Here is a 13,161-nt window from a genome sequence, read left to right as displayed (position 1 = left end):
AAAGATCAGTGTTTGAACTGTCTTTGATCTTTTTTTCAATATGCTGATTCAGAGGAGTGCTTTATATATTTTCTATATAAGTTTATTTTGTGTTATCTTTAGCTATGCTATTTTTATGATACGCTTACCAACTTCATCAGCTTACGTTTGATACAAAATTAAATTGCACCTACAGTGTTGTTGACTGTGTTTCCTGAGTTGCTCATGTTGGATCTCTATCAAACTGCATTCACAGAGCCTCGCGGAGTGCTTAGCAACCGAGGCTGAACTATGCGGCGACTCGATGTTTGCCTGAGCATAATTAAAAAGTACTTTTCAGTTCTGGGAGAGAGGGCCAGAGATGATATTAGAAACAGCTGAAGAGGCTCTTGGAGGAAACACAGCCACAAAACTACAGAACGTCCAAAGCCTGTCTTCCGAACAGAGTCTCTCTCTCTCTCTCTCTCTCTCTCTCTCTCTCTCTCTCTCTCTCTCTCTCGTTTTTTTTTTTCTCTCTCTATTTTGTATGTAGTCCAGATCACTATTTAATGCTGCAGGGTTTTACTTTTTGTGCTCTCACGCATATATTCCCCTGTTCAAATTGTCTTCATCAGGCAGATGTGTTTATCTCTGGTTGCTGCTTTGGATTACATCCTCTTTCCCCCGTATTTTCTTTGGATGTGCTTTTTTTTTATAGTGAGTGAACTCAAGTCTGCTTGGTTGCTCAATGTCTCCATCTGGTGGTGTTATGACTCTACATTACAAACCAGGCCACAGACAATGTGTTTAAACTGAGTCTGGAAGGAGGATTAGAACGGATAAGTGCTGGCACCAGTAAAGCTTCTAATTGTGGAAAGTCAAACCGGGTCCGACTCAGTGAGATTTCTTTCCAAGGCTGAAACATACGAGATGTGTTTGGGCTTAAACGATTGATGCTTTAGTGGTTCTGTTTGCAGTAAATATGATTCTTAATGAGTTTTGAATAATTCCACAGTCAGTATGGTTTCTGGACAGCACATTTGCGATGAAATCATCTAGGGAGCTATTTTTTAAAAATCTTCTTCTACTTCTTCTTTCGGCTTCTCCCATAAGGGGTCGCCACAGCGGCTCATCCGTCTCCATACCCCTCTGTCCTCTACATCTGCTATTATCCGTTTACAGAATAATTACGATTGGTTAAAGTGGTCCAGGCCATTGGCATTCAATGTAGGGTTCAAGAAAGCAAACGGGTGTGTGAAACATAAACGTGATTTCGGTGTAGCTCTGTAGGAAGCACACAAGCTTTACAATCCTGCGGGTTGCAATGTCCCACTTTTCATGTATACAATCCTGGCACCTAACTTTTGAATACTGTGTGACAAGGTTTTTTTTATTTTAAGGAAGCTAAACCATGGACTGAAGTAAGTTCACTGTATAGTTGGCTTTTTGCAGTCAGTATTTCTTGGCCTCATTTATCAGGTTCTAAAAGCAGGTTAAAGCTCTGAGCCTGAAACTAGTGTATTTTTTTTATTTTTTTTAATTGTCCACCAGAGGGCTGCCCTATTCTTATGTGTTACAGACCGTCGAACCATTTAGCTGACTCAGCATGAACATTTATAGATCTCTCTGTCTTTGCAGGATCTGTTGGACCACTCATGCACATCAGGCAGCGGTTCAGGACTGCCTTTCCTGGTACAGAGAACAGTCGCCAGACAGATTACTCTGAACGAGTGTGTGGGTGTGTATCTAATCTGTCTTCTCCTCTCCTTAGAAAATGTCTCGTTTTTTTTTCTGCATCAGTGTGTTTACCAAAGACATACACATCTGTTATTTGAGCTCTTTAGAGATTCTGTCACTCCCTTCTTTTTTTTTTCTTTTTCTTTTCCAAAAAAATTTCGAGAAGACTAAACCGATTCATTTTGTTTTCTCCGAAAATGAAAAAGACAGCTGCGGGGTGCGTGGGTACCGATTAGATTAATGTGTTTAATCCAGCGTGTCTGTTTGATCCCCAGAGGCAGTAAATATCAAAGTCTTGGTGTTAATCTGTATGAGGCAGTGTTTTTCTCCGTCTTCCTCCAGACGACTATGAGGCTACATACCTTCTTTTTTATTTTTTATTTTTGTTTATTTTTTCTTTTTTTCTTTATCATCAGTGGTTGGCTAAAGACATGAGGGCCTGAGCAGCTTACTGATAAAGACTGTCTTCTGTTAAATGGCTGAGGAACTAATCTTAAGATTTAATATATAAAATGTTTTGTAATATATATATATATATATATATATATATATATATATATATATATATATATATATATATATATATATATATATATAATTGTGTGTGTGTGTGTGTGTGTGTGTGTGTGTGTGTGTGTGTGTAAGTTTTTTAATGGTGTTTTACACACAGCAGTATTTTTGTGGAAATCTTTCTATTAGGATAATAGTGGGTTTATTCCTAGAAATCTTGGCATTTGTATATGTTTAGTTTTGCATCCGTATTTCTGAACCATTTTCAAGAAGATTTTGGAAACATGTCTGGACAAGACCGATTTGAATTCTTTAGAACCCATTATCCCATTATGCAAAATAACAAAAGTAATACTTAATAACTAAAGACATAGTGTTGTTAACTTGTAAAAGCCAGTGCATACTCATACTCATCTATATAAGTCTAAATAAAACATGCTCCAGTAGTAGAATTGAATGGGGAATTGAAAATTATAGCTAAGAAAGTGGGATATTCTGGATAGTCTGGTGACTTGAATAGCTCCTATTTGGAAGAAAGGTAAATATTATAAGGAGCTAAACATTTTGAACTATGATCCAGGAACAAAAGTCCGATCCCCACTTTTCCATTCCAGTAGAAATGTGGCTAAAGTTCCTGATTTTCCTCCAAATCGTTTCCTGTGGAGGAAGTGCACATGTAAAAACCACATCCCTTCTGGCTTCAGCACCTCCAGCTATGAATTTAAAAGATGTGTTTGTGTGTGGTCTCTCAGGGAAAGGGCGTTATGGAGAGGTGTGGAGAGGTCAGTGGCAGGGTGAAAACGTGGCTGTGAAAATCTTCTCCTCTCGAGATGAGAAGTCCTGGTTCCGTGAGACTGAGATTTACAACACTGTGCTGCTGAGGCATGAGAACATTCTGGGTATGTCCACCCCTTCTGTTTTACCGTCTGCCTTAGGATTAAACACAGTACTTAATAAGAATGTTAACTCGTTCTTGAAGGTAAGATGAGTACATTGTTGTTTCGTTTCCTCTTCTAACAGGCTTTATTGCATCCGACATGACGTCTCGCAACTCAAGCACTCAGCTATGGCTGATTACACATTACCACGAGATGGGCTCACTGTATGACTATCTGCAGCTCAGCACGCTTGATGCTCCGGCCTGCCTGAGGATGGCGCTGTCCATCGCCAGCGGTCTGGCACACTTGCACGTAGAGATCTTCGGCACGCAGGGCAAGCCAGCCATAGCTCACCGAGACCTGAAGAGCAAGAACATCTTGGTGAATAAGAACGGCCATTGTTGCATCGCTGACCTTGGTAAGGAAACATAATACATTTCAGTGTTTGCACAATATTACTTTTACTACCATTAATAATAATGGTGTCTTTTATTATATGCCCCACATAATCCAGCACAATCACTAATATAGCCCAATATCTTTGTATTGTGAATAAAGAAATAAATGTAACAGTAATGTACAATATAATCATTATATAAGCAAAATGTTTGAAAGGGAAGCACCGAAGAAAACTTACTAATCTGAGAAAGTCGAGCTTTCCTCTAGTGCAAGGAAGGAAAAAGTATGCAATAAGCCCTGCAACTTCATAGTCACTTTATGATTGTCATTAATAAAGTGTTTTATTTTCCCCCCTTCTCAATTCATTAGCAGCATTTGCCATGCTGACCTGCTAATAATAGCGAGCAGTGCGATGTCTCTGCAGAGCACTTTGTCCGTCTTCTAAAAACTCCTACTATAATGTTGTGAGGCTCTTCCGGCTCACCAGAACATCAGGTGGCCATTAGGCTCAGAAAATTCAGCCCAGCCTCACTCGGAAGCCTTAATGAAAAATCCATTAAAGTGTATATCATGCTGTGAATACTGGGAAGCCTTGCCTTGCTGAGGTCAGAGATGGGATGGAGGGGGTTCTGAGTTTTTCGGTAAACAACTTTTTTCCGTAAACACTTCGAAGCATGTGAAAGAAACGAGGCACATTACGCATTGGGACAAGTTTCTTTTTTGGCATTGTTTTCATGGAAACAGAAAGAGAAAATATGCTATGTTTGTATTTGAGTAAATGTAATGGGTTTTTTTAAAGCACAGGTTCTGTGTTAATAGGTTGTGTTGGGTCACTTCTGCTCACTATAGTTTATTGATTTCTTTCCATTCCAATTCTGTCTTTTGTTATTTCTGCCTGTCCTGCCCTCTGTCCACAAGAGGGCAACGTGTATTTTTTCCAAGATGGTGATCTTTTTTCCCCTCCACAAATGACTAATTTTGGTCCAACTTAACCTGCACAATCATCTTTAAATATTAATCGTGTGTTTTTTTTTTTTTTTTTTTCCCTAAGGCCTGGCTGTGATGCATTACCAGGACACAAATGAGCTGGATGTAGGGAATAATCCTAAAGTGGGCACCAAACGGTACATGGCCCCAGAGGTGCTGGATGACTCCATTCAAGTGGACTGCTTTGAGTCATACAAACGAGTGGACATCTGGGCTTTTGGCCTCGTGCTTTGGGAGATCGCCAGACGCACAGTCAGCAATGGTCAGTCAGGTTTTACCAGCGATGCTGCCTTTTTTCCCCCGCTTTGATTACTTTTTTTTTTTTTACTTTATCACTTTGGCTTTTTCAACAAATCAGAGAGATTGTTTTTTTCATTGTCTTAAATAAAGCAATCAAAGACACAATTACCCATGTAGTAGCAGCCTGACAAGATTATTACTGGATTTTTAACTAAAATCATGAATTATTAGTCTTCGGAGTTGGCGCTAGCCAGCAGAAGCTACCCTTACTGGGTTTCTAAAGTTTTTTTAATCTCATAATTGTAAATTTTATGATCATAATCCACAGTGTTAACGCTAGTTAGCTTGGTATATAAGTTCATGTGAGAGGATTTCTTAGAGTTTTTCACTTCCGTAGTCATCAACATGAACATTAGCTTTAAAGTGCATTTAACTAAAATTTATTATATATTCATTATTATAAAGCTAATGTTTTATAATAGTAAAAAGTTTTATTATCTTAAATGCTGAAATTTGCAACCAAACAAGCAAAACTGATACGAAACCTAGATTTTACTCGTATACTTATATAATTGCACATTTCTACGATTGTCACTGTTATTATTAGTTAGCTATCCTCAAGATTAGCATTAGTCAGGGATTAAAGATAAAATAATCTGACCGCAAACTTATAATCATAAAGTTTAGTGTTAACACTAATTAGGTAGTGGAATTAAACAATTAGATTAGTTTTTTTTTTTTACTCAAAATCATGAATTATCAAAGTCTTTGAAATTATGACTATGAATGGGATTATTATTCTGCTAGTAATAATAATAAACTTTTAGCATTGAATGTTAAAATTAGCTAGCTACTTAAAAAGGCTAAATTGACCAATTTTAAGTCATACTCATTTAATGCTAGCTAGGTAATATTAGCTACCCTGTCTGGTGTACAGGCCAGATTTCTATCACATAATCATCAATCTGGACACTCTTTAAAGGCAACACTAACTAGCTAGTTAAGTGCGCTAATCTGACAGGATTTCTGACAGGATGTTTATCTCATAATCCTAAATTGCCACAATCTTCAATGTTTTCACTAGCTAGCTAGTTAACATGGTCTAACCTGACAGGATTTCTGTCATTGATATTTGAACTCTTAACAACAGACTTTTATAATCCTAAATATTGAAATGCGCTAGCTACTAAGCAAGCGAAACTGGCCATATTTCATACATTTCCACAATCTGGCCGGCTAATTAATATGAGCTTTTGCTGACCATGTTTCCTACAGGATTTTTTAACTTATCATCATAACATTTCTTTAATTTTATGATTAATGATAGCTAGTTATTCGATATGCGCAAGAATGGATGGATTTAGTTTTTTCATAATCAAGCATGTTTCTAATTTTCAGTTTTAATACCAGACAGCTAGTTAACATGGGATATCTTAAGGATTTCTGGCAGTATAAAATTAAAGTCAATTAAGTTACTTGTTTACTTAAATGTATATCATTCAATAGTTATCAAACTGCACCATGTTTGGAAAGTTTGTATGTCTACAGACAGAAATGGTCTAAAAAAACAGTCTGGAATGCTGGAGGTGGTGTTTATTGGTATATTTGTGCAAGCTAGTCATAAGTGATTTACAGTTCCCCTGTGGGCGAAGACCAGAACAGGTGGATGTTGTTTATTGCAGAAAAACTTTTCTTTTTTTTCTTTACAGGCTTATAGAGACTATTAGATTTTCTTTAGAAATGCAAATCTATTTTTCAAATAGCTCTTGGCTAAATGCATCTGTTTGATCCCCAGGATATATTTTGTGTTGGTCCCAAGAAAAAGAAAAAATCCAAACTATTTGGTGGATTGGTTTGTGAAAAATGTGTCAGTGTGCAGTATATCACAGTTGTAAAATGCTACGCAGAGATATTTAATCGAGCTGTATTTATAGAGGTCATGCTAAGCTTGGAATGCAACGTACACTTAAGCAGGAGATTAGAAATTCTTTTTAGAAATGGAAACTGACTGATATATTTATACTTTTATGTTAATGTTCAAATAAAGCTGCCACGTTCATGTATGGCATTACTTTAATGCTTTAATGGTTATTGTTAATCACTGGTATTCTGTGCTTCGCTAAATGTTTTTGGGACCTCATGGACTTTAGGATGGATCTGAAATACTTGATCTGAAATGTAGATGATGGATGAGTGTGAGACTGATGCAGAGAATGTGTGAGTGTGGGAATGTAGGAGGGAATGTGGGTGTGTGTATGAGTGTACTATATCAGCATGAGTATCAAGCGCTATTAATGGCTGAAGACTGAAAATATTGTAGTCATGTGACAGTCGTGTCATCACCAATGTTTGGGGCTCAGTGTCTGAAATGGACGCCGATTTATCTCCTGTGCACAGCTTTAGACTGCTATTAATAGAGTCCATCAGCATTGAAGTGAGACCCGGGGCTAATTTCCATTGTATAATCCACCTGAATAAGTCATTAGACAAATTAGCACAACTGTGGTAATTACACCACTGGTTAATATGGAGATCTGAGAAGTATAATGTTTCACTTAAAAATATATATTTATATTATTTTTATTTCTATGCAGGTATTGTAGAAGACTACAAACCCCCCTTTCATGACGTAGTGCCTAGCGACCCAAGCTTCGAGGACATGAAAAAGGTGGTGTGTATAGACCAACAAAGACCCAACATCCCCAACAGATGGTTCTCGGATTCTGTGAGTATAAATTTGAATCTCTCAATTAAAAGTTACAAATTTAATTACAACATGAATATTCATATTTAGAATGGTGTGTATATACTTGAAAAAGTTTCATTCACTTCACTGTAATCACTTTAAAGCTGTTGTAAAACTATCATTCATATTTTTTTATTTAACAAATCTGAGTCAACTCGATACCTCAATACCTCAACTCGAAACCTTGGGGGGGGGGAAACCCAACTATATGTGTTCCATTTTAATGGCCATAATGAGATTTGTATTGTTCTAAAGGGAACCTCTATTAATCTTTAAGAATCTCTACATAGTGGCATGTTAAGTCTAGTGGATACTATTAAGGATCAATTGAACACCCTGTAGATCACATGTTATTATTTATCTATCTTAGATTTTTCTACAATGTTATATTTTTAAACATAACATTACTTTTGAAATCAACTCAACCTGAGGCGGCTCACTGCCCTGAAATAACTGACTGTTGATTCATTTGCTTTGTTGTTTGATTTCTTAATATTTCTGTTTTTTCAGACTTTAACGGCCATCGCCAAACTCATGAAAGAGTGTTGGTACCAGAACCCATCGGCGAGGCTTACCGCTTTGCGCATCAAAAAGACTCTGACAAAAATCGACAACTCTCTGGACAAAATTAAAGCGGACATTTGAACTCTTTTCATATAGAAGATACTCGAAGGCCTTTATAATGTCCAGCGGACGACTCGTTTGGAGATCCAGAAAAAAATTAAAAATTAAACAAAAAGGGACCGCACGGGCACAGTGCTCTCTTAGAGGCACAATGTATTTATTTTAAAACGTACAGTGGGACACGTTTTGGCATCCAAAGATGGCACAGTGGGCATTTCAAAAAAGACTTCAGATCTGACCTAGCTTTCACAGAGACTGTTATTGTAGCAAGACCCGGAAAAGAGGAAGTCGCTTTAGAGCTCCAGTTTACTTCTAACGCAGCTTTGATTTTTAGAACTGTCTGGAAATGACGTCTTTCGTTTAGCAATATTGTCCGTGCTTCTTTTTGATTAATTGCACTGGCAGTCGCTGGCATTCCTTACTTGCACTGTTACGGAAGAATTTGGAGGGAAAAAGACGACGATTTGCCAAAAAAAAAAAAAAGCTGTATTTTATATTCCACTAGCATCATATTCTTATCCATTATCAACCACAGGAATAACGTTTAGTTTTATGTTACAGTCTTTTTTGTTATTGTTGTTGTTTACTTTTGCACTGCCGTTTACAGTATAACAATCAAAAAAGAGCATCCCTGCCTCCATTCATGTCACCCGAGCTGTAATTTATTTTACTTTTACTTTTATGAACCTTACAATAGCCACTCTGTTACTGTTTTGCCCAAGATGTTTGTGTCATTGATTTATTTTATATATTTTTTTTTGTATTATTGAGCATTTAGCTATTTACCTTTATTTGTTTCAGAAGCTTTATTGAGTATAGATGCTAAAGTAAATAAAAAAAAGAGTTAACTCAAATATTAGGCAATGCCTGTAAACTGTTTATATATGGATATGTGCACTGGCCACACAAATTAAGTAAAAAAAAAAAAAGGTTTGTTTTATTTCTTATTTAAATATACAATTTAACTGTAGCAATTAGGTATAGATTTCACCCTAAACGTATTTTTATGAAGTAAAGATCTACAGATTAGCTACAGACTCCAGAATATCTACAGAGCTACAGATCTCATAATTAGTATCAAGTACATCATAGTTTTTCCGGGTCAAAAAAAATCTAAGGAACAATGAGATTTCGTTATGCAACTGTCATCTATTATTACACTAGCTAATCAGGGAAAGTTGATAGTGTGTGTGTGTGTGTGTGTGTGTGTGTGTGTGGGGGTTTATTCCATTTGGGTCTCTTTCTATTTTCTTCTAATGCCATAATTGTAAACTCGGCATTTTATGCAATTTATTATATAAGGAAAAAAATGGGGTCTTTGATTGAGACTAAAAAATAGCTCTCACATCAGACTTTAAAGAACTTTTCATGCCTTAAGAACAAGAAAAAAAACAGATATAATACACAATCCACTTTGCATCAACCCTAATAACGACATGAAAATATGTCATATAATATGACATGAAGCTGATACACAGACCCTTTTTTGCTCTCTATTTGATTTAGGAATTAGCTGTGTTTTTGGCTAAATAAAGGTTTTTCCATGTAATAAAATACAGCCAAATATGCCAAGTAGCAAGTGGCATCTCTTTGCATGAATTTATCATCGTAAAAATAAATAAAATAAATCCTGTGAAATGAAAAATCTGTACTGAACGAGTGGATAAAGGGGGCGGAGAGACCATTTTATCTGAATTACATCTGTTCAATGTGATTTATTGTTTTACGGTGGACTGGTAAAGCCATTGCATAGAGGATTCATTTCACTTTAAGATGTACAGGCGCATTATTAAATATTAAAATTAATTCATCAAAAACTAAAGTTCAGTTTATTGTCCAAAGACAGATTTCAGGGGTTGGCCGAAGGACATGTGGCTCCTGTGGTTGCTGTATATTACATTCTTTCCTTTAATTGAAACACCTTATTTGAGAAGATTTGGAAAGATTTTTGCGACTAAGTAAAATGATCCTGCCAATGTTTTGGACACTTTTGGCAGCACTTTTTTCTTTCCTCCCTGTTGGTGTTTTAACGGGTTTTTGGAAATGCTTTCAAGGTCTATTGTAACTTTTAAACAGATTCATTCTGACTACAGTCTTTGCAACAAATATTGGAATAGCAGGTGCAATTTTTTCTGTGTAAGTTTTTTAATTTTTTTGCTGTACACTAGAGACATTTGGGTTTGAGATGAATGAGATAATTTGTGTGAATTATAGCTTTTATTTCCTGATATTTTCATCTTGGTGTGTTAAACAAGTTAGAACATGGCACCTTTGGTGGCAGACCAGACAATCTTTTAGGTAAGAAAAAGTATTGGAACAGGTAATCTTAAGCTAAATGCATTGCAGTTTTATTTTTATGACGCTTGGATGACAATGGATGTGCGTGATGCCTAAATAACTAAATTACTAAACTAAACTAATCTAAACTAAACTAATCTAAATAACTGCATCAAGCACTGTTTTTTCCAGTCGATATCCTTTTCAGGAGTTATGCTTGGTTGGGTTAAGGTCTGCTAACTGGCTTTGCTGGTGAAAAATCTTCTACTTTTATTCTCTGATGAAATTCTTGGTTGTGTTGGGAGTGTTTGGGGCTAATTTCTTTCAAGTCAAGTCAAGTCAAGTTTATTTCTATAGCCCTTTTCAAAACAGACATTGTCTCAAAACAGAAGTTTAACAGTTAAGGTGAATGGTGTGTATTTATCCCTGATGAGCAGGGACTGTGGCGAGGAAAAACTCTCTTAGATGTTATGAGGAAGAAACCTTGAGAAGAACCAGACTCAAAAGGGGAACCCATCCTCATTTGGGTGACATCAATTTTATTTCCTGCATGATTGATCCTCCAAATTAGGTTAGATGCATTCCTCCTGTAAATTCGCAGACAAAATGTTCCTGGAGAAAATCATTAGTTTTTATCACCAATAAAATGATCCTGTTCAAGAAGCAGCTATGCGAGCATAAACCACTGACACTACCTCCACTGTTTTAATGATATTTTGGATCATAACTAGATCCTTTCTCTCTCTCTCATCACTTAGTTCTTTCCATCACTTTGCAGAGGAATGTTTGTGCCTTGTATTTCTCTCGGGTTGATGAATGATTTTCATCATGTAATATAACCTCGAGAATTTCTGCTCTCAAAGTTTTTCCTGTACAGTGGGTTTTGATTCCTCTAACTCCCTGCCCTCTAGACATTGTTGATGATGTTGTTTTTGGGTTTTTTTTTTCCACAGCTCTCACAGTGTTTCTGTATTCAGCTGCTATTTCTGTTGTTTTCCTTAGCTGACTTGTTCTATGTTTGGCTGTACACCAATGGTATCTCTCCTTTTCAGGGCATTCCAATTTCTTTTATTGGCTGTGCCGAATGTTTGTGTGCAATGCCACCGATCGATTTTTTCCTAGGTTGGTCTGACATCAAAAGTACCATGTTCTAAGTTGTTCATTACATCTAGATGTAAATTTTAACGCTGTGATTCTTATATATTGTCTCCTATTCATCGTTTGATTAGAAACCTATTCTCTTTAGTGAATAGCAAAAATAAAAGAATTGGTGTTATTGTGCCAGCACTTTGAGAAGGGCCTGTATATTTGAAAACTATGATTAGCATCTACAACCACTAGCTTGAATGAATTGAAATTTTTTAAATAATGGAAAGCTCAAAAAATATTTGAGTTACCAGACCATATCCTGCTGATCCTCCGAAAATGCATTACAGCGTAATGGACCATGGGCAACAATTAGGTGCAACTTTACCTTATAACCTTCAGTTTGAATAGAAACTGAGCACAGTGAAGCAGAGGATGGAAAATACACTAGTATAAAGCAGAAGTGCTTTTATCATTGCTGCTAATGCACTGTGGATTTGGTTGAAATGAATTTGGAGTAGGTCTATTTCATTAGTAGAATTTAAGGTATTTAAAATAAATCGCTACTTTTAAAAATCTTTTAAAAGACTCAATTCTCCTTTTGCTGGAAGCACAAAGGAACTGTGCTTCAGAATGGCATTTTATTTTGCTGTCCAATTCGACTGAGGTCTCTATGCAAGCAGAAGTGTATACACTAATGACCTGTCCTAGACTTGTTTGGCCGCTGATCTTTGACACACTCGCTCTACCCTTGGCCTGATTTTCGCCCAGAAACATGTTGCACGTACTGTGCCAAAAGTTGGAACACTGTGCACTCAGATGAACAGTGAACCAGAAAGCAGTGCAGACATTTCAAAATATGATCATATTTCTGGAAATATGGCATCTGCTATCTAAATCCACTTGTTAAACTGAATAATAATTGGACAAAACTTAATTTCTGTCTTCTCACATGCTGACAAAATCCTCTTACCTGTAAATTAGTCTTTTATTTATATATATACACATACATACATACTATGTATTTTATATATATATATATATATATATATATATATATATATATATATATATATATATATATATATATATATATATATATATATATATATATATATATATATAAAATCTTAACTTACCCCTGGCTTACTTTCAGATACAAGTAAAAGAAATTACCAAATTAAAGTCGGCACCTTCTGAATGAGAGAATTCATCTTCAGCTTTATAGTATAATGTCAAACTGTACTAAAAAGTCTTAAAAATATGTTGAATATGAGCATATTGTGAATAGGTCTGGGAATTCTTGGAGGTCTTGGACTTTTATTTAACAGCAATAGCCAAAACAATGAATCCTGCACCTAGTTAAAGTTCCTCTAATCGTTCATATTTGATGTATTTATGTTGGTAAAACAATATTCTTGTGTGCAGATTAACTGTTTGTGCAGTACAAATACAAATACAAGTATAATGAAAGAGTCAAAATGGTCAGTTGTTATGACGATCATTTCGCTGATTTGATTGCTTACTTGCAGAAGAATGCTAGCTTTGTACTTTTATTTGTTCAAAGTCAGACTTTGATGTATGTAAAATCAGAGTTAGCAATTTAAGACATTTAACAAAATAACATTTTACTTAATGGAAAATGGATTCTTTCCTGGGAACATGTTGCATAAACATAAAACAAGAACACGGGTATTTTTGTGACCTGGTAAATAGGAA

General features: G+C 35.9%; 1 protein-coding gene across 3 annotated transcripts in view; it reads left to right on the top strand.

Moving 5' to 3' along the window:
• The window catches only part of LOC124382770 (activin receptor type-1-like), a 40,407-nt gene extending 31,395 nt beyond the window's left edge, over positions 1-9,012 (top strand). For all 3 annotated transcript variants that reach the window (XM_046845000.1, XM_046845001.1, XM_046844999.1), the window contains exons 7-12: positions 1,597-1,696; positions 2,958-3,104; positions 3,226-3,501; positions 4,534-4,731; positions 7,304-7,434; positions 7,966-9,012. In XM_046845000.1, the coding sequence (XP_046700956.1) occupies positions 1,597-1,696; positions 2,958-3,104; positions 3,226-3,501; positions 4,534-4,731; positions 7,304-7,434; positions 7,966-8,100 (987 nt within the window). In that variant the 3' untranslated portion in view covers positions 8,101-9,012. The remainder of the gene's footprint in view (positions 1-1,596; positions 1,697-2,957; positions 3,105-3,225; positions 3,502-4,533; positions 4,732-7,303; positions 7,435-7,965) is intronic.
• The last annotated feature ends 4,149 nt before the right edge of the window (positions 9,013-13,161 follow it).

The sequence above is a fragment of the Silurus meridionalis genome, chromosome 3 (genome assembly GCF_014805685.1).
Source record: "Silurus meridionalis isolate SWU-2019-XX chromosome 3, ASM1480568v1, whole genome shotgun sequence".
NCBI lineage: Eukaryota > Metazoa > Chordata > Actinopteri > Siluriformes > Siluridae > Silurus > Silurus meridionalis.
The sequence above is the reverse complement of the archived record's forward strand: the minus strand, read 5'-3'. Positions and strand labels throughout refer to the sequence as shown.